At 40.3% G+C, this 23,975-nt stretch overlaps 1 protein-coding gene across 1 annotated transcript; it reads left to right on the plus strand.

The window, feature by feature from the left end:
• Window positions 1-10,247: 10,247 nt before the first annotated feature.
• On the plus strand, window positions 10,248-23,975 carry LOC145458655 (uncharacterized). Its single transcript, XM_080337091.1, has 14 exons — window positions 10,248-12,258; window positions 13,421-13,579; window positions 13,797-13,988; window positions 14,366-14,488; window positions 15,323-15,406; window positions 15,470-15,521; window positions 16,304-16,427; window positions 16,489-16,617; window positions 17,304-17,409; window positions 20,281-20,314; window positions 20,377-20,488; window positions 20,826-20,978; window positions 23,594-23,724; window positions 23,868-23,975. Exons 1-14 carry the CDS (start codon window positions 10,765-10,767, stop codon window positions 23,921-23,923), a joined length of 2,949 nt encoding a protein of 982 aa, XP_080193217.1. The 5' UTR covers window positions 10,248-10,764; the 3' UTR covers window positions 23,924-23,975.

The raw sequence follows: 23,975 nt of genomic DNA on the forward strand, positions 1-23,975 counted from the left end.
AGTGGGGAATCTCGCCAGACTGTGGCCGCGGGACGGACAAAATCCCTTCGCGGACCGGATCCGGCCCACGGGCCGTACGTTGCCTGCCCTAACTCAAGGGCGCGGGCGTTCCGATGCTATGACAAATATGCTCCGCAGCCCAGACCTGATGCACATGACATATCCTTGTTTCGATTTTTTAGTCACGACCGCCCAGACTCCGTGTAACCGAATTAGTTATATCCTGTTTTTTGTTTACTGACATTTTGTGACAATTAATGTAGGTACAATAATCAAGTGGTGAAGGATAGGCCTAGATCAGGAGTGTCAAATTCAACTTGCGTCGCGAGCCGTATTCGAACTTACAAACTGCTCGTGGGCCGGACCAGTCAACTGGTGCCAACATGTTACCTCTATATGCACGCCCTTGCTTTACGTTTGAATACCTAATTATTTTCAATCCTGTATTCATAATACAGTATATTGCAATTCATTAGGCCTGCAGATCATAGGGTTATATTCTAACAACGCTTTTAATTCACAAACAACGGAATTTTGGCAAAAATTCGAAGATTGGTCGTTTGAATTCCAGCGATAAAACACTGACTCTAACGACGGAATGAGTTGGCAAATGTATATGTCCCACCATTTGTTTAAGTCGTAATCTGACGTTACGTATGCGTTGTGAGGAATACGAGAGATTTTGTAACTAATATATTCTCCATGCGACCTGCATATAACAGTTTCGCTTGACTTTTCGCTTCGCGAATAGCTACTTTTGTGCTCAGTTTTCCTGAAATCAGTGTGCACCAACTTGTTCCTGCTGGTGACTAGAGTGAAACCATAACCCCACCGTCGGATGATTACAATGATCTTGACATTTGCTGCCTTAGGAGTATTTCTTACTAAAATATCAACAGTTGGATGATACAGAGAATTTTAAATCTACTCATATATTGTTTCGCGTGCCGGATGTTTGACACCCCTGGCCTAGATGAATAGCCTAATCGTTCTCATAACCTGGCAAACAAATTTCGATATATTTGGTAGCCTACACGTCACTAAGCATAAGCACAGAACCGGGAGTACTCAAAGTAGTCGGCGTTAACCGACCTTAGTGCGCTTGAAGCCTGAGACAAGAAACCTTCAAGGAATCAATTGCAATCGTCGTGTAAGGTATTGTTTTCTAAATAAATATATATCTAGACGAGGAGGCTATTTGGTGTCCATTTTACAATACTTCATGACCGATATCTGCCAAGATTACAGGGCTAGGCAGGTAGGCCTATACATATAACACCACAGGCGTTGATGAAATTTCGCCCATTTCTGTACAAGCATTTCCGCTTTTAAAAGTAGTATTTCAATTTTAATTCCCATGCAGTATCATTAGGCTATTTGAGTTCTAGTTAGTTTCAGTTCTTTTGTCTGTAGAACATAGGCCTGCATGTTGAAGTATATAAGCAAATGTAGCAATGCCTTCAATTTCCGGAAATAAAGCTACACAATATGGCATTTTTACGATCCACCATATTTTTTAGTAACGTTTACTAGTTGCGAGAAGTGTTTACACCGTATCCTATATAACTTCTCCGTATTGCTCTCCGACTAAACTACGGGCCTTATACCATGGGGAGAGCGCCATACCATGCTATTTTCTAAAACGTGCTGTTCGAGTAAACAGAGGTTTAGTGTCGCATTTCCTCATGAATACTATCATTTTCATTCCATGATGCGTACGGACGATCGTTTTCACAACTACTTACTTACTTGAGTAGATTTAAAGTGAGTCAATTCTACTTCAAGTAGTTTTAGGTTGCTTATGGAAGAAGTACTTCTACTCATACTAGAGTAGATTTTTTCGGGCTACTTCTACTTGAATAGCTTTCTTCACTACTTTGACCACCTCTGCTTATAATAGGCTTACCATATTTTGGAAATCTAAAAAGAGGACACTTTTTCAGAAATCTGAGACTTGCAAAACCGGAGAAGAATTCTCGAAAGCCGGTGAATTTTTCAACTCTTATATTACTCTTTAAACTTGCGGGGGTAACTTCACAAAGTAGGCCCTATGCAAATCTACGGCCGACATATAATTATTTTCTGTCGTATGAATTGCATGTGCAATGTGCTACTGCATATAGAATAGAACCTAAATAGGTCTATGTGTTGCAGGTATTATCGTATCCGATCCCGGAATTTATAGATGCTTTTAGGAGATCCGAACCAGAAGTATAGCAAAAGCAGTCGCCGTTGATCCTCCAATAAATGTAGACGTAATGTCGCAAATATCCACTAAAGTAAAAGTAATAGGATTACCATTATCATTACCATATTACAGGATTGGGACTGTAGCAGTCGGTGCAACGACTTGTTGCAGGACACGCTTCATTGAAATCGACGCTACGGCTCCAGTTCCTGTTGTATGCACTAGTCGACTGACTAATGACCGCTCTGATGTACTCTTGCAATCCTGATCACACACGCAGATCCAAACAGCTTTCTTTAATAGCGCGGAACACCCGGGCGGGGGAGATAGTGTAGTGGTTACGATGATAATCTGACGGACTGGGATCGCTTCCGTCGGAGGCTTATCTGGACTACTCCCCTGCCGTTGCCGTTTTTGCGGCCTTCGCAAGAAAAGGGACATTTTGGCGTCCAGATTTATAAATCCTTATTTGTATTGATTGCCTTATTAAATCATAAAATAGTCGTTTCTACGCGTAAACAAATTCTGCGTTGCATGATTATACTAGAAGCGGAAGTGTCTGCTTTTTAATATGGGCATTGGACACCCATCCGTGCCCGAAAAAAAATACACATTAAATACAAAAATCAGACATTTCGACGAAGATCATTACCGCTCTCCGACACATCAAGACATATGAAGTTTCGGCCAACATGCAACTTCGCGAAGTGGGTTTGCAAATAAAACCTTGACCCCTGCACACTGAATGAAAAGTAATGCAGAAAATATAAGACGCAAACGACAAAGGGCGAGATCGATGTTAGGTCGTGGTCCGGTAATCCTGAAGGCTGGTTGGTATTCATTTAGAAGAAATTGCTTGTATTTCGACTTGAATGCGGACATGCTCGACGACTGTCGGATAGCCGGCGAGATGCTGTTCCACAATTGGGGTCCGGAATACTTGATAGAGCAATGCGTTTTCTTGTATTCCGTCCTGATCATATGGTAGTTGTTCTTCGTTGACGCGCGTGTGCTATAGGCCTAGGCCTACTTGTGTACTTTTGACTCCGAGGTGAAGTACGTAGTCGTTGAAATTTGAGGGACATTGACCGCAATCGAACTGATACATAAACTTGGCAATTTCTAGCTTCCTGGTATTTCTTCTATGTTTAGAACACCAAATCTTTTGACAAGCGATTTGTTAGTTGCACATCCAGGCCCCCGTGGGGCTTTGGCAATGATACCGATGATTCGATGTTGAAGTTTTTGCAGTGGGTCGATTGTATTCTTGCAGGCAGCACCACAATGAAGAATTCCGTATTGTAACTTTGATAGGATAGAGCAGGGGTTCTCAACTTCCGTTGTATAACGGGCCGCATTTCAACAGCAAATGACGCTGCGGGCCGCAGAACATTATTACCGTGTATTTTTGGGCTACTATTAAATTTGAGCTTTTGTAGCCTATCTACCAATCGTATACGGACATTTAGGACATTTTTATGAATTCTAAAGCATTGATGGGCGGCGTTCGTAAGTTTGCAGTTGCTCTATTTTTGTGAGAATAAGTATCTTCCAGCGGCGCAAGTAACTCCCTTCATGGAGCGTGCATTGCTTTCGTTACCAAGTCATTATATGCACCTTCGAACTCTTCCACCAGAGAACCGAACTCTCTGTTTCAATGCGGGAGCGAGCAAGCATTAAATTACTGTCACTTTTTCCAGTTTTTCGGTACTGAGGCAATTATCACTTTAAGCTCGCAAATATATGAGAAGAAGTCTGGCGTTCGGGGTAATTTCTGAGCAAACCAATCAACCCTTCTCCTTTCATTCCATAGATACAAAAGTCAGCTTTATCAAGTTGATGTTTTTCGCTGGTCCCTCCCCACTTTTGCCCCGCCAGCATTTCGTCTGCAAATATGCCCACTCTGAGAAATGTACCCAGATAATTAGCTCTCCAATGTATGTGGAGCCAGTGGATTAGTCCAATGCGAGGCTAGAGTAGTCTTCGCGGTAACGTGTTTCAGAACATGCGGTAAAGGATCGACTGACATTGCTGTTACTCATCTGGTCACGGTTGAATCAGACAACTGTAGCGTCGAAATTTGTCATGTGATGTAGTCCTTGGTGCTAAACGCCGGAAACAGCGAATATTCCCACAATATGTTAAAGTTTAATTGAAATACAGCTTTTCTAGCAGATTTCTTTGGTTTAGCGATATTCCAATCAATTTTGAACGATGCGTCTGTAACGTCGTCGGCAATTTTAACAATGTCTCGAAATTTGAATTGCTTGGTTTGACACCTTAGGTAGCAGCGTTTTTTCTAAGATCAGGTGATATGTATAACTCCAGAAGAACCTGTCGTGGTACCATTGTAAGCTTCAACCCTTCTTTACTACAAGTGTTCTTCGACAAATATGACACATTGGTTTTCCGTTTATATCCGAGAAAGCAAATTCATTGTTGCGCGCAGAGTTACAAACCCAGTTTTCGACGTTTAATGTCCCGTTCCTTGTTCTTGTTTCTGTTCAAATCATTCGGGGTGAGTGAAACACTCTTTAAAAGTGTACTACGAGGCGGGGTCCCCTTGAACCAGGGTCCAGCCGAATAGCGATTCAAAACAATACCAATCTAAACTCGAGCGTATATCAAGAATCCAGAACACATCAAAGAATGAGTAATCAAATGAAGCAGAGACGGTGCGATAAGAGAGCCAAGTAGCTAAATTGATATGTAATAATACCGGGCCACTAATAATTGCGTTCATGATGAAAGATGTCGCGGGCCGCAAAATGAACGTCTGCGGGCCGCGGGTTGAGAACCCCTGAGATAGAGGGTTGAAGAGTATCAACAGCACCCTGACTGGCAGAGTGTAGCTAAGGCGGCGAAACAGACCACATACCTTCATTAGTTGTTAAATTCATGAATTCAATGCTAAATGTGAATATTTTTCGCGCTTCGTGCGACTACACCGAAATAGACGCCGACTCCACTAGATTAAAATGCGCCTTTCTGGCATTGGTAAAACGGGGGAGGTGGAGGGGGTTCGATGGTGAGCGAAGCAGGGTTGTAACCAAGTCACACGGCTCCGAGTCACGAGTCAATCTTACTTTTGTGGTTTTGACTCGAGTCAAGTCGAGTCATTTTAGTTCATCGTCGAGTCCGAGTCCAAGTCACCGTTTACCGGGTCAAGTCCGAGTCATAGTGTTATGACTCGAGTCCGAGTCCAAGTCACAGTATTGAAGTCATGTTCAACTCATGTTTTCAATCCTGCTTGGGTGATATCGAATTCCGATGCTACAGATAGACGAGACAGGCCGCCAATATGATAACTCTACTAATCTTAGAACTTAAAATCAAATATCTGCCTTGTCAGTCTGATATACATCACAAATACAAGCATTCAGTTTTTATTTCGAGCACATCGACGACAGCTCATAAATAGGTGACAGAGAACCAGCGAATGCATGTTTAGTTTATGTCTGGAGAGGTATATTTGCACCAGACCAGCATGCTGTAAAAGCGTGCATGCAGCTATGTGCACTGTGCAGTGACAAAATAACAGATACCTTTTGATATTACTAAAGGTTTTCCCAATTGCATTACAGACTACATCGCAGTTACAGCATTGGAGAAATAATTGTACTACGGGGCTGTTCAAAATCATTTTTTCAAATTTTCCAACTACTTCTTAAAATTATACATAGTAATTGTACATAGTAAAGTCATGCTCATGTCACATCGATAAGATTATTTATCAGCCTGTGCCTGTGCGCAATGCATCACTGAGCTACATAAACACCGCACACCTGGTGGTTTCCAACCGTTTATGGTCGCGACTCCATTTCCAATATGAAAATGTTCCATGGCCCAGCTCATAATTTGATAAGCTGATTACTAATTAAAGGTCGGCGCATTCGCCCAGACTTATACACGGCCTATTTGGAAACTGATTTGATTGCATTCAACATCTTCGCGAACCCCAAAATAAAGGCAAACTACCCCCAGGTTTAGAACCTCTATCTTTGAATAAAGCATCGAAATGGCGTAAACCGACTCTATACGAATATACCGTTATCTTGTAATTGTAATTGCGATTACAATTAGACTTATTTCTGTAAATAAATGTTATTTTTATTTATCTTTGATCGCAGTTTTTGCGAGGGTGGTAGTCCCCATATTAAAGCCGACATATGTGATACTAAATCGCACGTAGCACGAACAAAAATTTCACGTAGCATAAATCTACCCAAATATAATATTGTTTATGTTGATTTAGGAAAAAATTATGAGCTTACTTCAAAGTTCCAGACATTTCGGCATATTTTCGAAATTCCTCCCGGACACAGTTTTAACAGTGAAATTCCGGACATGTCCGGGAAATTCCAGACGTCTGGCAACCCTACCTTAGAATAAACCCACCTCTACAGAATACACGTTCCACTGGTGCACTAGATGCAGGAATGTACAAGCATTTTTGAACCACAATGAAGAGCATTGGATACTCATTCTTTCTAGTCGCCAAAAAAGCAAATAATCATCGCCTTCAAATCTACACAAGACCTTATCAGTCTAGCTCTTCCAATGACCATCTGAGTCATTGCCTTGGCTATAATTGAACTTTGGTTCGATTGTTTTCTTGTATAATTGAAAAGTCTTGTATAATTGAATGGTCTTAAGTACTTTGATAGCGGATGATCTATTACACCTTCATTAATGGATCATTTTGTGCAATACATTGCTAATATGTACCATTTTCTGTTGTTTTCACGGCTGCATATCTGATATCAGACGAGTGCATCGAAAGCAGTGGTGACAAATAGCGATGGCGGCAGAATTCCTCAGATGCGTTGATCTAACCATTACGATTTGCAAATTTCTTCATCTTCAAGTCATATAAAATAATAAGCCGAGTCAATGACTTGGGTCGAGTCATCATCATCATTGGTTTATTAGCAATTTTATCAGTTCAATACACCACAAATTTGCGATACAATGAAAAGACAGGAAGATGTCGAAGCGACAAGGAGTAGTCTATGGAATCTGACACCCACCTTGGCCTAGGCGATGTAAAGAGGAGGCATGCACACTGAATGAAAGTAAAGAAGATAGTATAGAAGAAGAATGCGACAAGAAATAGGGCGGCATGTCATGGGAAGCGAGATCGATAGGTCATGCGTATAATGACTCGAGTCCAAGTCGAGTCAATCCAAATATTGACTCGAGTCGAGTCGAGTCGAGTCATTTTCCCATTTCAAGAAAATGACTCGAGTCAAGTCGAGTCACAAAAAAAATCGTGACTCGAGTCTGACTCGAGTAGAGTCATGACTCGAGTCATTACAACCCTGGAGCGAAGCCCTCTAGAAATTTGACTCACAATCCTATGGCGGGCCCAAGACCTACGTTTTGGGGGCCTGACCCTGACGAAGCATTATTTCGGTCCTGGCTGCTTATGCTAATAAAAATATATCGATATTCGCTGTCGAGCAGTCTATTTGCTCTTATTTCGCGAGCTTGCTTCACTTTATTTCCTTTTCGTGTTCGTCGATCTCGATGTGGAAATGAGTAATTCATTTGTGAGTTATGCCACCATATCACTTTGAGAACGCTATCTCAATAAAGTTCAATCATTTCCATGCAAAACTCCGTATAGATACAGGTCGAAATCGGGTCAAATTCTGCGTAACGTTTTGCAGGTAAGGTAACCGGACGACTCCTTCACGTAGTCGGTGAAACTTGAAAAAAATCCCGGATGAAGCCAGTATTCTCACGAAGCACCCTTTCAAGCATTCTGAAACGAAACTGCATCAAACCTACAGTAAAAAGGGTATAATTAAACGACACATTACACGAGAAAAAATTGAAATATAGGCGGCATATAATTTCGTATTACATGGTGGTATCGTAGATATTTAATTCCTTGCAGAGTTGGATAAATACGCCAATAATGTATCGATTCAGGAATCTGGCCCGCAAAGTACTTCATTTTCCCATATGGGGCCCGCCAACTACGGGGCCAGTTGCCCGACTTTGCTGTGGTGAACTAGAAATATGGTAAGTGGCATTTGACACACACGAGTAAAATATGGCTGACAGGAAGTTATGGCTCAATTTCACAACTTCAGAAAATAATGCAGATTTAGCGATTTTTAGCATTTTTTTAAAAAGTTTTAGAGACTTTTATCGATTTTCAACGCAAGTCCAAGCGATTTATGTCCATCCGGAGCTGGCAACACCGATTATGTCGTCCGGCGTCGAAGCGCTCAGTAAAAGTAAATATCGAGCTATATAAACAGGTAAAGATAACTAGAGTAAAAACTACCGTAACCTTAGTTATTATTACTTCGCAAGTGGAAGTTGAATAAGGTGTGAAAGTAAACAGGATTTTACTATGACCGATGTTTGTTATCTATAGTGGAAATCGGCTTTTAGTGCAGGCGGTCTTGCTTTCACAGCAAACGGAAAGCAACTGCATCGCAGTTGTGCATGGCGCGGTGAGGGTATAGGATGAGTCATATGACATCTGAAATACTGTAACTTATCATCGCACAGGCTGACATAGTATTTGAATTGAAAAATTGGTGAACACAGACAGATCCAGGTTGGAGGGAAACTGTGCCAAAACACTTTCCGAGTTTCTGACGCGCATGCATGAGTCATGAGTGAATGAGTCGGTTGTGAAATATGATCCTATCCTATCAATATATCTTTGGCTCGACCCTTGACAGACAGCCAATACTTTCGTGCTGTCCTGCCACGTTTGTATTGCCAGTGTCATTTATCGATTCCATAGCTCCCACTGGCACTACCAGTGACCAGAGTCGTATAACACTTAACATATAATTATTCGCTGAACCGCTTCACATCCAGCCCTGGTCACATCTCACTCTGAAAAAGTGCTCCAGTAGGTTTACTCTTCTTTTGACCTTCAACATTTAAAAGCATCCATGGTACTTTACTACAAATTTAGTATGTAAAGCTGATATAATTATCACAATTCGAATTCGTCAAATTTATTGAAATGAAATATTATGCCGCTGTTTTGGAGATTACCAGTAAACCCAGCCCTCGGTAAACCCAGCCTTACAAACCCAGCCCTCGGTAAACCCAGCCCTCGGTAAACCCTGCCCTTGGTGAACCCGGCCCTCGGTGAACTCGGCCCTCGGGAAATTTGGTATTCACCGGCATCCCTAATATCCCAGCATCCCGGCAACCCTAACCCCCAACCCTAATATCCCATCTCCGGCAACCCTAACCCTAACCCCCAACCCTAATATCCCACCTCCGGCAACCCTAATATCCCACCTCCGGCAACCCTAATATCCCCCCTCCCACAACCCTAATATCCCAGCAACCCTAACCTTAATCCCCAACCCTAATATCCCACCTCAGGCAACCCTAATATCCCCCCTCCCACAACCCTAATATCCCAGCAACCCTAACCCTAATCCCCAACCCTAATATCCCACCTCCGGCAACCCTAATATCCCCCCTCCCACAACCCTAATATCCCACCCCCGGCAACCCTAATATTCCCCCTCCCACAACCCTAATATCCCACCTCCCCCAACCCTAATATCCCACCTCCCCCAACCCTAATATCCCATCTCCGGCAACCCTAACCCTAATATCCCACCTCCGGCAACCCTAATATCCCACCTCCGGCAACCCTAATATCCCCCCTCCCACAACCCTAATATCCCAGCAACCCTAACCCCAATCCCCAACCCTAATATCCCACCTCTGGCAACCCTAATATCCCCCCTCCCACAACCCTAATATCCCAGCAACCCTAACCCGCGTTCTTTCCCGCGCTTGGCGCTTGCGCAATCGTGATCACGTGATCTGATCACGCCGTGACTGCGTGATCTACGCATGCCCTGACCTCCTTACAAGATCGACAAATCAGTTGATAATAACATTATTAGTTTAATAATTCATAATAATACTTGTTAAAACACTTAATTACAAACGTTCCCGAGGGCCGAGTTCACCGAGGGCTGGGTTTACCGAGGGCTGGGTTTACCGAGGGCTGGGTTTGTAAGGCTGGGTTTACCGAGGGCTGGGTTTACCGGCAACCGTTTTGGAGAGGGGGGTAGTAAAAAACATAAGGCTATTTGACCCCCTGTGGAATCTCGGTTCATTTTTTGAAATACATCCTGCATGATTCCAATAGCCTTATGTTTTTTTACTACCCACTCCCCAAAACAGCGGCATAATGAGTGTCTAGTAATGAGTTACAATCATTGACTCGTCCTAGGCATATTTTAAAATCAACTTGACTAGCTATATTTTGCTCGATTAATTCTCCATTCAACCATCAATCATATAGCCTAGCCCCCGTGAAACAACTGCAGTTTCATTTCAGTAATTTTCTTGATTCATATTCTGTGTTGGTGTCACCAGCTATTAACGAGTTGAAATTATAGTCACTCGTGCTAGGCATGTTTTGAAATCAACTTGACCTTCAAGTTATTCACTTTTCACTTGAATCTACTCCTATATGTTGAAATTTTTTGATAGTCCTATTTGCCTGCCCGTAAGCTTGAAATTAATATTCATTCATAGTCTCAGGTATCATGCATAATTAACTCCAAACGATGCCAGGATCCTGTCATCGCGCCACGATTTTCATCCTGACTTATTGCCTGTACACGGTCTTCCACGCTTCAAGGAAAGTTTACAGCGATTCCAAAGACTCGCTGTGCAAAGAATGGACCGCCGTCCAATGCAACACATCGTGGCCGTGCCCACGACCAGAAAAAGTATGGTCCAACAGGACATTTTTTCATGACGAGTCGTCGGCCGAGCTATTCCTTGGATTACTGGACACGGTGTTCTTATTTTCGTACGCAATCGGAATGTTTTTCACGAGCGCCCTCGCTGATCGTGTCGAGATTCGATTGATGATATCGATCGGTATGTGGATGTCAGGAGTCCTGCTGTTTTTGTTTGGAGTACTGCCGGAGTGGATAGATTTCTACAATAAAGCCTTTTATGCAATCTTGTGGAGCCTGCAGGGTATCGTGCAGTCTGTAGGCTGGCCCTGCTGCGTTGCTACTTTGGGAAACTGGTTCGGAAGCTCCAGAAGGGGTATTTTGTTCGGTTTTTGGGGATCTTGTGCGTCGATGGGGAATATTATCGGAAATGCGATCGCGGGAGGATTATTGTTTTATGGTTACAATTACGCATTTTTGACCGTTACATTGATGATGATAGGGGGTGGTGTAATCACATTTTTTGGATTTGTGAATTCTCCGATAGAAATCGGATTGCCGGAACCGGCTGAAAAGAGCGAGTCCCTGATCTCACGATTAGTCGCTGATTCCTCTGTTGAGGAAAACACGTCTGAAGAAACATCCGATTCGACCTCAACTGAAGACTTGGTCGAAGATTCATCTAGCGAAGTAAATGCGCTTTCCTTCACGTCTGCTTTATTTCTGCCCGGCGTGATCCCGTATTCGTTGAGCTACGCATGTTTAAAATTTGTAAATTACGCGTTTCTCTTTTGGCTCCCGTTTTATTTAGTCAACAATTTCGATTTTACAGACTCTTTCGCATCTAGCATCTCAACTTGGTATGATGTCGGTGGAATTGTCGGCGGTATTTGCTGCGGGCTGGTTTCGGACTTGTTGGGAAATCGCAGTTCCGTCATGTTTGTAATGTTGATCATTTCGCCGTTTGCTCTTTGGGGTTATAAAGAGTCCCCGTCTAGCGCAGTCGCTAATTGCTTGCTTATGAGCGTGGCGGGTTTTTTCGTTAATGGCGTTGCGAATTTGTTGTCTACCGCTATCGCGGTCGACTTGGGAAAACAAAAAGCAGTGCAGGGTAATAAAAAAGCTCTTGCCACTGTCACCGGTATTATTGACGCTACCGGCAGTCTTGGAGCCGCGGTAGGGCAGTACGGCGTCGCAGCTATGCAGGCTACTTACGGATGGGATTGGGTTTTTAATCTATTCATCATTGCAAGCGTTGCCGCCAATTTATTGCTCCTCCCCGTTTTGTACCGGGATTTTAAGAAATACTTTGTCAAGTGCCTTGCAATACCTTTCCGGTTACGGACGGATTCTACTTACACGCCATTAGCTGTCAATTGAGGCATAGAATGACTCGGTTTTAACCACACTGTCCATGACATTTTGTTAGCAATAGCTCATTTCCTTGATTGTGAAACAAGATCTCTTTTTATTTAGTATTTTATCATTAGCATTATTTCGCTGGAGCAATATATTTTGCTTTTTGATCTTACATTTGAATGCTACTGTGTTCTCTTTTACCCGTGAATTTCAATATAGGTATCAGCAGCTGTGTTCTGCGTTTCAGCTTGTGGTGCAATGTTATCAACATGGATTTTACACGTACTAGTCTTTGATATCTTGCCGATTGTTGATATTCTTTTGAAGTAATTCTCAGTGGATATTGTTGAATTCGATTGCGGTATGCGTCTATACAAGGGCTACTCCACTGGCAATCCCCAGTCCAAATAAGAACCTTTTTAGTGTTGAATCCGACTCCATTTTTTTAATAATTTTGTAACAAATCCAAATCCATTATCTTTGAATTGCAAAACACAGGTCGGTGTTTTTATTCTTTCTGTTCAACTCCAAACTAACAATATTGCTTATGCTATCATCAGTTTCCCGGATTTTGTTGAACATTATACTGTAGTACATTGGCATGACTAAGTTATTTCGTTATAGTCATAACGGATCTAATCCAATTTTAAAATTTTGTAACTGAACCTTTGAGTAGCCCTGTTTGGTACCTTCTGTTATGTTATGATAGTGATAGCTGCATTTAATCATTGATTTGGGAATTACATAGCTGCCTAGTAGTTAAGATGTTAATTTGACATGCTGAGACTTGTATGCATTTCATATGAGTGAATCGTTGCAATTTTTTATTAAAAGAAAGAAAATTCTTTTATAATAATCCTAATCCTAAAGATGAACAATATACATGTGTTAAACACTTAGGTCATCAATTTTTGCCATTATTGACCCATATTGATCCAACTGCTTGGTTAATATTTCATCCATTTTTAATATATTACAATACAATGAATGTAGTCCTGGAAGAGATATTCAAGTTTAGTACTGCTTGTCACCTATACTCATTTCTATCTCATTTTATGGAACAACATAGAATACAGCCTAAAACTGCTGCCTATCATGAATGTGGGCCAAGGAATGTCCTACCCAATATTGAAGACCACTAGCCTAGATCATAACGTTATATTTCATATTTGCGTGATGCTATTATCATTTTAATATTACAGATACAGGGTATGCACAAGTCCATTTTCGATACTTAGTTTTTAATGCTCCCGTTATAAGGGAGTCTCTCAAAATGGCGAGCCCACAATTGAAGTCGTTCATGGTTTATAACCCAACGTATGGACCTAAGGAAGGACAGGTAAAGTAACTTCCAAACATACCATTCACACTGATAGTTACTATGCATGGAACCAGATATGCTTATTTAGGAGTCAGCTTTACTTGATTATGGGAGAAAGAAAGATTACTGCAATAGTTCAAAATTAGTAGTAATATATGTACAATTTAAGGTTTTGGTTAATGAAATTATGATCATGAAATTGCACATTTAGTTACTCTTTCCGTCTCTATTCCAGGAGCACTTGAAGATCATGTATTATTATCCAGAGTCGGAAAACCCCGACGTGAAAATCAACAATATAGGTCTTTGTGAAGCTCTTGTTCAATTTGCTATGACCTTCAACCCCAGCAAGCAATGCGAATCGCTCCATACGCAGAAAGAAAGGCAGGTTTTCTACGAGCCGGAGAAAAACTTTTGGTTTATTATGGTGAGCGCTGAAATGAATGGTTTGTTCAGTTCATACAGCTGCGATCTCGTAAACCCCCATTACGATGTGATTTGAACCGTGGGAGTGAGGCAGATTTGCTGTTCAATTTAACTAGCTTCATTTACTTATGATTAAAATTGATATCGCTTATGTCAACAGTCTGAGTAGCACACTGGAATTTTACCTCCTGTAAAGTTTTCTGTTGGGAAATGTTCAACATGTGTGGTAATTAACGAAGTATTTCTGCTTTTTCATAGTACTCAAATAAGTTTTGCTGTCTACTGCACTAATTACTTGGGCGTTTATGTTTTGGACTACATCTACCTTAACTGCTTTTTAGGCAAAATCCCTTACAGAATGTCTTGACTATCTTGCAGACTGTATCGAGCCCGTGGAAAAACGTTCTCCAAAATGGCAAAACCGTGAAAGAATATTTGGAAAACGAATTGAGCGATCTAGTACTCGATACCATACTGCAGCGTGCGTATAAGATGTTCAAGGTACGGTATGTTTATTATTGCAGTCAGCACACCATATGAGATATTGTTAAACAGGGTTTGACAATATAATATCAACTCGTTTGCCATATGGCAAATAATTGAATAGTATAATCATTCAGCTGGTGACGTCATAATTATTTTGTGATACGATTGTTGTTATACGATGTTCTTTTGAACATCTCTACTAGTTGGTGACGAATACCCCTTACGAGTATCAGCCGAAAATATTCGGGTTCATTTCAATATGAATATGAATAATAGAATAAACTATTCAATTGTATATTGAAGTTCTCTACCTCCAAATATGGAAAGTAGTAAATCAAACTGTCATTATGAAACTCAGTACTTTTGTAGCATTTCTGACAATTTCAAATTTTTATTTTTGTCGACAGTCTTTGATATTCGACTCGATCATAAATCAACAATAATTATGAATGCGGGTGTCATAAAATAGAAATAGGAAAGTGGTCTGCTACTGCTTCGTGGACATGATTTATGAACTTGTGTGCAGTCTTTGGGAACATGTACATTGTACTGCTGCGAGTATTTTTTCAAAGTTAATCCACTGAAGGGGCCGTTATTCAATCCAGATTCACTGATGAAAACGTTCGAATGCCAATTGCGAGTAAGAATATGAGTGTGACGCACCAGAAAAAGAGCATTTACCCTTACTGTGGGAGTCTTTACAATCATTGAATGTGGCACCTCTCATGTGCTTTTGGGTTGATTTCAGAAAATAGAAACTATACACTGTCGTTTTACAACTGCATATTTTTTACCTTTCTGGATTTTACGTTCAGTTGCATGGTCCAATCGAATATTTTGTCTCGCCAGTTATTTTTCGGTTCCCTTCAAGAAGTATGTTCAAGAGAAGGAGTCCACGCGCTGCAAGCTAAGTTGAAAAGTTTCTACGAAAAGGTTGCGCACATTTACTGTATTACTTCCTATTCAATGTTTAAATGACTTCCCTTTCTCTTTCAGTATCTTCAAGACATCAAGGTCGGCAGCATGGACATAATAAATGTGTTTAACGGTACGTTTCTGCTTTATAATGCTACGGCTATGTTATCTGCTTCGATACTTCTACCTTGAAAACGTTTAGTAGGAATTGAAGTAATCTGTGAACATCCAATTGAGTATGCAATGCAAGTTGGAAAATCCTACTTGAGTAACTCCGAAAACTATTGAGTTATTCATTATTGACCACATCTGTATATTGGGGGTGTTCAAAAATAACTTTTTTTTTCAAACTTTACTGGCTACTGGATGAAATTGTTAGGTTGCATAAAAACGTTAGACACCAATTTTGGCTCAATTCCAACCTATTGAAGCATTGCTATATAATAAAAATGAATATAAAAATTTTTCAGATTTTGCTGGCTACCCCATAGAATTGTTAGATAGTCCCAGAAACGATGCACAACAAATTTGACTGAGTTCCAACCCATAGAAGTTATTGATATTCAATATGTAGGATTTCAAATCATTGTATTTACGGTGGGTGGTAGATCTACAATGAAAAAATTAATGAATTTACCACCGTAAATACTATTCTTTTCAAATCCACAATTTTGCACTCCATTAACTTCGGTTTTAGTGGTTGGATTTGAGCCAAAGTTGCTGTGCATCGTTTTTTCAGGCAACCTAACAATTTTATCGAGTAGCCAGTATAATTTGAAATAAAAGTGCTTGCTTGCTTGCGCTTCAACTTGGAAGTTATTTGACATCTCTTGTCAATTGTTATTTCTACTTAAATAACAACTGGCAGCGCTGACTACTTGGATCACATCTGATATCAGGCAACTCCATTTCCAGGTGTTGAATATTTCAAGTCAAACAAAACAACTTATTTGAAAATCAAGTCTTTTCTCAATTCGTTGACGTGCGATTTTCCCGAGATCAAATACACTGTGCTCATGAACGAAGACAAACTTCTATGGTAAGACCTTAATACTTGATTAACTTTTGTTCTAGCTGGTGGTGTATTCGCTGCATTTCAGGAGCGGTCTCGATCGGATAGACACGCATATCGTTTATGATTATTTAGCAAATAAAGTTTTACCGAATTCATCAAGTTTCGAAAACGAGATCGATTGCAGTTATATCACTCACGACGGCAGTTGCGGACAGTGAGTATTTTCGTTGTTTGCAATAACCTTTGATGGCTCCTACCGCATATTGCCCATGTTCCTTTGGAAAATGTTCTTATACTAGGGTGTAATGGGGTCTATTGAGTAATTTTAGGGCAGCGTTGAAATACAATATATAAAAACAAAGTCCTTGGCAATTAGCCTCTGTTGGTGACTGTGAAGGTGAACCTTATTTTATCATCAGTCATTATGTAGCTTTTCAAGGCATCAGATAGCTTGATGCAATGACGTTTGTGTTTTTTTAGTCGTTAGGTAGTTTTACAGGCATCAAATAGCATAAATATAGATTGAAGTGGAGTAATGACCTTCTGGAAGTTTTGTGGGTACACGCAAAAACTTCATGGGGTTCGCGCTAAAAAAAGTTGAAGAACCCCCGCCTTGGGTGTCTTGGTATAACGCACTTCTCAGAATTCAGACGGTAGGTTTCCTCACTTGCAGTTCAAGTCCAACCCTTTTCTTTTTAGACTGCTTGAGCAGATTTCAAAGTGAAATTGCTTATTTCCCCCAAGTTCTACCTGAATTTGAATACTGGTTTTTCATTCCCTAGGTCGAGTGGCCGAAATTCTTTTTATGTTGTCCCTCACTGTAAGTTTTTTCCTAAATTTCATTTCTCTGACACTTGTGGCCGCCTACGTAGAGGTTGATGCAAGTCTTGCTTAAAACAGGTTTCTCGTCGGACAATATTCTCGGCATTCCGGGGAGCCGCATGTAACCGATGCGTTTCTTCATGATAACGGTGAGCTGCACAGGACGTTCATGGTAACTTACAAGGCAGGTTGATCTTATGGTGTAATTTTGCATGCTTTGCTCCTAATATCTGCTCCTGGTTGGATCTGTCAGTCCAATGGTTTCCAGCCCAAGTCTGCAGACTAAAATGCTTTGGGAGTGTGTGACATTATCAATTCACCTAAATTATTGATTCATATAGTTCACAGGAAGCTAAACATCATGCCTCTGTAAAGCCGTAATTTCCACAAAAACCTCATTTAGAAAAACGGGTCAACCTAATTTTGCATGACGGAAGATTTGCATTGATATGACACAATCCCGGGTTTTGATAGGTTCAAGATTTATGCCACATTTATGCCTGCAAACAAACTGAAGTTACATTTAATTACCACTAATACTATGTTCAATAGGCTGATTCTTCATTTCTGTAACTTGGGTCCGCGAATACTCTGCTGATGCAAAATTAGTCCTCGGGGTAAAAAGGTTGGGAACTCTTAGTTAGTCGTTAGTGCCAATCTTGCTCTTGCTAAATACTAAATTGTGGCATAGGTGTTAGGGTGGAGTGAAAAATGGAAAATTTTGAATTTCAAAACGGACACTTGATATGTCGTGCCAAATTTGAAAAAAATAATTTCTATAATAATTTTGGGCTCGTGCACCCTCTAGTGGTCGTGCAATTGCACCGAGCGAGCCAAAAATAGCTAATTCCGCTATATATTGATGACCGCTTCTGCTAGAAAGCTGATTTTTGGCTCAAAAGATGCGGAAGCAACAAGTTTCGATCTCACTTCCACAGAACTTTGTCTTAAAAATGAACAGAAAAAAAGTTACGAGCAAATTATTGATTTTTATACCATTTTTCGGTAAAATTACGCACTGAAGCAGGGTACGAGGCCAAAAGCGTTTAGTGATCGATCTTACGACTGACAACTCCATATTGGAAACACATAAATTGCTAATTCATATTGAAAACACAAAACCATCAATTCTATATTGAAAAAAGATATATTTCGAAGATGGTTTCACTACCAGAGTACTAGTCTGCATACTTTAAAATATTGTTTCGTATTAAAGGATTTCATTTGTTTTTGAGACTTCAGTTTTTCTCTGATTAAGCCATCTCTACGGTTAAATCTCGACACATGGGCAGATGCTTTGGTCCACCACTTTAACGCCTCTTTCCACTGCCTGGTTGTGCCAAGGATGTTTGAGGATGTTTGACCTTAGATTTTCCATCTTGAGACATGGCGAGTTTTTGATTGCTGGTGGCTGCTAGTTTCGTTTCATTAACATATCCTCATTCAAAGTCGCTAATTGGAATCTGGTATTATGTTTGATCTGCTCATAGTTGTAATCTTGCAAGTCTTCCGAGGCCTTCATCATCATCACCGAGCATTCCCAAAAAACATTATCCGGATGTGCAAAGTATGCTTTTCGTTGTAGCAGAGGTAGTGCAAGGTTGCGAATTCGTGTATCAGAAAGCGTTGTAATATGGGAAACTATGTTGCACAAGTTTTTAGCACCATCAACAATGGAATTGTGACTTTTTATTTCAAACCATGACGGAAAATAAAACTCCATGCAGAATTAAGCAAGATAGTTCAGATTGCTTGATGGATGACTCTGTCGCACATGTATGCTATGTATAGGACCTCAAAATTTGGCATGTTCTATGTGGGACAGAGTCATCCATCAGGCAATCTGAACTATCTTACTACAATTCTGCATTGAGGTTTATTTTCCGTCATGGTTTGAAATAAAAAGGCAACATAGCTGCAACATAGCTTCCCATGTTACAAAAGCTTTCTAATACACAATTCGTAACCTTGCACTATCTTTGCTACAACAAAATGCATGTTTTGCACATCTGGGAGTGCTCGGTGATGATGATGAAGGCCTCAGAAGACTTGCAAGACTACAACTATGAGCAGATCAAACAGAATATCAGATTCCAATTGACGACTTAGAAGGAGGATATGTTAATGAACCGAAACCTAAAAACAACGTTGACACTTGAATCAGATTGTTCAAAATCCCAATTATAAACATCAAGGCCAAATCATACCACCAAATTGTCAACTTGCATCTAAAAGATGCAGAACAGCCACCAGCAATCAAAAACTTTTCATATCTCGAGCTGGAAAATCTAAGGTCATCACCATTAAGGATCAATCATCCTTGGCACAATCAGGCAGTGGAAAGAGACGTTTAAGTGGTGACCGAAGCATATGCCCATTGCCCATGTGTCGGGATTTGAACGTAGAGATGGCCTCATCACACAAAAACTGAAATCTCGAAAGCAGATGAAATCCTTTATTACGAAACAAAATTTTAAAGTTTGTGCATACTATAATAGTCTGGTAGTGAAACCATATTTCAAATATATCTTTTTTTAATATAGTATTGATGTTTTCGTGTTTTCAATATGGATTTGCAATTTATGTGCTTTTAATAAGGAGTTGTCAGTCATAAGATCAATCACTACAAGCTTTTGGGATCATAGCCCCTGCTTCAGTGCCTACTTTTACCTAAAAACAGCCTAAAAATCAATAATTTGCTTGTAAATTTTTTTCTGTCCATTTTCAAGACAAAGTTCTGTGGAAGTGAGATAGAAAGTTGTTACTTCCGCATCTTTTAAGCCCAAAACCAGCTTTCTAGCATAAGCGGTAATCAATGTATAGCAAAATTAGCTATTTTTGGCTCGTTCGGTACAATTGCACGACCACTAGAGGGTGCACGAGTGCAAAATTATTATAGAAATTATTTTTTTTAAATTTGGCACCACATATCAAGTGTCCGTTTTGAAATTCAAAATTTTCCATTTTTCACTCCACCCTAATAGGTGAGTCCGTGTGTGATTTGTGAATTGTGTAAAAGTATTATTCTTGCAACCTGAATTTTCTTGATTTTCAGGCGCTGGACGTCACCATCGCTATCTTTTTATCGGGTATGTAGAAGTACGAGCGTTGTGTCGTCAAATCTCTGCGAGTTTACACTTCTTTTTCATAGGAGATTCGCCGCCCTCTACCGACACACTGAGGAGAATGGACAGTGCGCTTGGGCACACGCTTGCCGAGTTTTCAACAGTTTTGGAGGCGTTTGCGCAGAAAAAAATTGACAGGTGAGGTGTCTCGCTATTTCCATCACGATTAAGGTACGCTTTTGATGGTTATAGTGCTGGTCTCACAATCTGCATGCAGTGAATGCAGCGCTTAAAATTTCGAAAACATGTCAAAATTACTTCAAGGAGAAGTAGACAAGGGAAGGTCTCACACTCGTCAGGAGTAATCGTCAGCACTATTCTCTCCAGTTCTCTACTAGTTGCTGACGATCCCCCCTGACGAGTGTCAGTCAAAAAATATTTGGGTTCATTTCAATATGAATGAACCATTCAATTGTATAACTTCGTCGCGTACCGATGGTTGTAGTTTTTTTGGCAAAATGAAATCTTTTTTCAGTGTGGAGCAAGTTTACAAGTTCGTATATTTTAACCGCGGAAATCTAAGCGTTCAGTCGTCGTTCCATCATCGGGAAAAGTCAGTGGCAAGGAAGCAAGCCGTTCCGCACGGTGTCATGCAGGCTGTCTTAACCATCGCTCAAGAGATTACAAGGTAGGTATTGCTGGAGGGACTGATACTGACAATTGGGAAGACTTGGTCAGTGTTACTACTCGAATGGGAGAGGAAGTGCTTTAGCTTTAACTTTAACGCTTTGTAAGACATGCCACTATTGGCACTACTACAGTACTTTTCCTTAGTTTTAACAGTTTATGGCTCTGTTTGCTAAGTATGGGGACTGATAGACGGAATACCAATAATTTGGTGACTATTCTTCGAAGTTAAAATGAAATGCATGTCTTGGCCTTCCTAGTCTCGAGTCATATGACTGGTCACCAAAAACTCGTGACTCGAGCCCGAGCTCTCAAAAGCACGAGAGTAAGTAGTTTAAAAAGTGATTTGGTCTAGGTTACACGGAGACTGGCACTTTTAAAATTGCAAGGGTATCTTCGCAACTAACTAATGACGCTTTTTTCTTTTAAATTTTACTGGATATTTGATAAAAATTATAAGGTTGGCTAAAAAACGCTGCACGTAAAATTTGGCTCCATTCAGGTACGTAGAATATTAATTTAAAATCTTCACTGTCAACCCCATGAAATTGTTGAGTTGTCTAAGTAAACGATGCACAACAAATTCGACTCACTTATAACCGATAGTAGTGGAGTTATTGGAGTACAAAATTTCGAGTTTGAATAAAATAGTATTTATGGTGGCCAATTCTTTAATTATTATTTATAGATCCACCCAAACTGTAAAGACTATTAGTCTATTTTAAATCCAGAATTTTGTTATTATTAATTTTGAACGTCAATAAATTAGCTTCCACTGGTTGGAAATGAGCCAAATTCGATGTGCAACGCTTCAGTTCTCTCGTTTTCCTAACTTTGTATATTTTCTGTGTGACGAATTCTCGCAATACTGCTGACAATATCCCCTGACGAGGGTCAGCCGAAAAGCTTCGGGAATAAATATGAATATTTTAGTCAAATGTGTTATGATGTTCTGTACTCCTAAGCGTCTCTTTTTGAACGCTGCATAACAATTTTATGGAATTGCCAGTAAAATTTGGAATTAAATATATATATATATATATAAAATTAAAAAAAACTCCATTAGCCTCGGTTTCACTGGTTGGAATTGAGCTAAACTTAGCGCACCTCATTTTTTTTGCCAATGTAACAACTTTATCGAATAGCCAGTGAAATCTGAAGAAAAAGTTATTTTTGAACAAACCTTACGGGCAACCTCGGAATTTAAAAAAAACTCCATTAGCCTCGGTTTCTCTGGTTGGAATTAAGCTAAACTTAGTGTGCAGCATTTTTTTTTTGCCAATGTAACAACTTTATCGAATAGACAGTGAAATCTGAAGAAAAAAGTTATTTTTGAACAAACCTTACGTGCAACCTCGGAATATATATTTAGTTACCGCGATACAGACTGGTCCCAAACCATTTTGTAATTTTGTACGAAGTAGTCTTTGCCCAACGAACTGTTCAGATAAAAGCTCTCCAAAAACATAACCACTGCAGTACTGTTACGGTATCTGCGGTTGGCTTGTGAGAATGATATTAATGCGACCGAGATGAGTAGCTGTGCCTAATACAAATGGAGATCATAATCCTTGATCGTAATACTCAATTAATCCTCAACCGTCTTGTAACTCAAAGAAATTCTGAAGTGGTTATTGGCATTCGACCCAAAGCCATTGAGTATAATGGCGGATTAGTGTCTGGAAGTGGAGTGGATATATAAATCCATTTAGTGTACGGAATGATTTGAAATCGGCCGAGTAGTTCACAGACTGATAGTTTGTGGAATGTATTGATGTTCATTAATTATATACCTATTTTCTATTGGGACTGAATAGTTGAAATTAGTCGGAAAAGATTGCAAATACGTCAATAACTAGAATTATTCATATCATTTCAAGCCCGGAATATTGACAAGTTTTTTCCACTAAATTACGCTCTGATAACGCATGCCATTGCATGTGTCGGTGGGGACGGGGGTTACCCGCACGTGGCCCGCGAGGTCATATTTTGCGGCCTGTGACATAATTTGAGATTTCGAAAGAACGCTGAGTAAAACATTTTGAAGTGATGAAATTGATTTCAGTTTCTAAATATTGTTATTAAAAACGAAGCTACTCGCCTGTGCCCAACATCACTATTCCTCACAAGCTGAAACGGCTTAGGCGACGGCAACAGCATTCCATCCAGGGATAGTGAGCTGATATGAATGAGCATATTGCCTTGACGTCCAATGGCGCAGACACTGCCAAGACCGAGACGCCTAAAAACAGCTTAGGGCTGCCCCACAAGATCGATCTTCAGTAGAAGATAGTCTTTCAGCTAGTCTATGGCGTCTCGCTTTCCCCATTATCTATTCCTTTGCGGCTGTAAGGCGTTGTCAGGTATCGTGTGCAACTCATAGTTAAAGATAAAATGAAGTTAATGATCATGATCATTCTATCGTCCATGTTAGAGAGCACAGCGTTGTATTCACGTCAAGTTTTAAAAATGTGGTTGCGCAACTGTGACTAATTTTATCTCTTGTGGCCTCAACGAAATTTGAAAAGTGGCCCTCGACCCATTTTGAGTCGACAACGCCTGGCCCAAACCATTGAAACTGCCCGTCGTAAAGACGTTCTCAACTATACATTCCAGCAAATCCGAAAGTTCCGAAGTCATATCGAAGACGACCTCCGATCATTGGGTTGCTGCGAAGAAATTAAACGGCCGTCATGAATGCTACATTATCACCGATCAGAAGAATGTTAACCTTATCGATGTTAACGGTGAGTAAGTTTTCCTGCAGTGAAATTATTATAAATTTGATGTCAAAATCTACATATTTGCTCATCTCTGGTGCTCGGGTGTTCACATTAGACACACTAGATTGTCTTCTGAAGCGTTAATAAAATCGCGCTCTTTTTTGCAGAGGAAATCCAGAAAATCTATCAGCATCACATTTCTGACGTCCTGGTGTCGGATTAAACATGTCTCGCGGCCGATAACTCTCGTGCAATAAAATCAATCTATTTTTCAA

Source organism: Botryllus schlosseri, chromosome 16 (assembly GCF_051294905.1).
Source record: "Botryllus schlosseri isolate E-star chromosome 16, Bs_hap1, whole genome shotgun sequence".
In the NCBI taxonomy this organism is placed as follows: domain Eukaryota; kingdom Metazoa; phylum Chordata; class Ascidiacea; order Stolidobranchia; family Styelidae; genus Botryllus; species Botryllus schlosseri.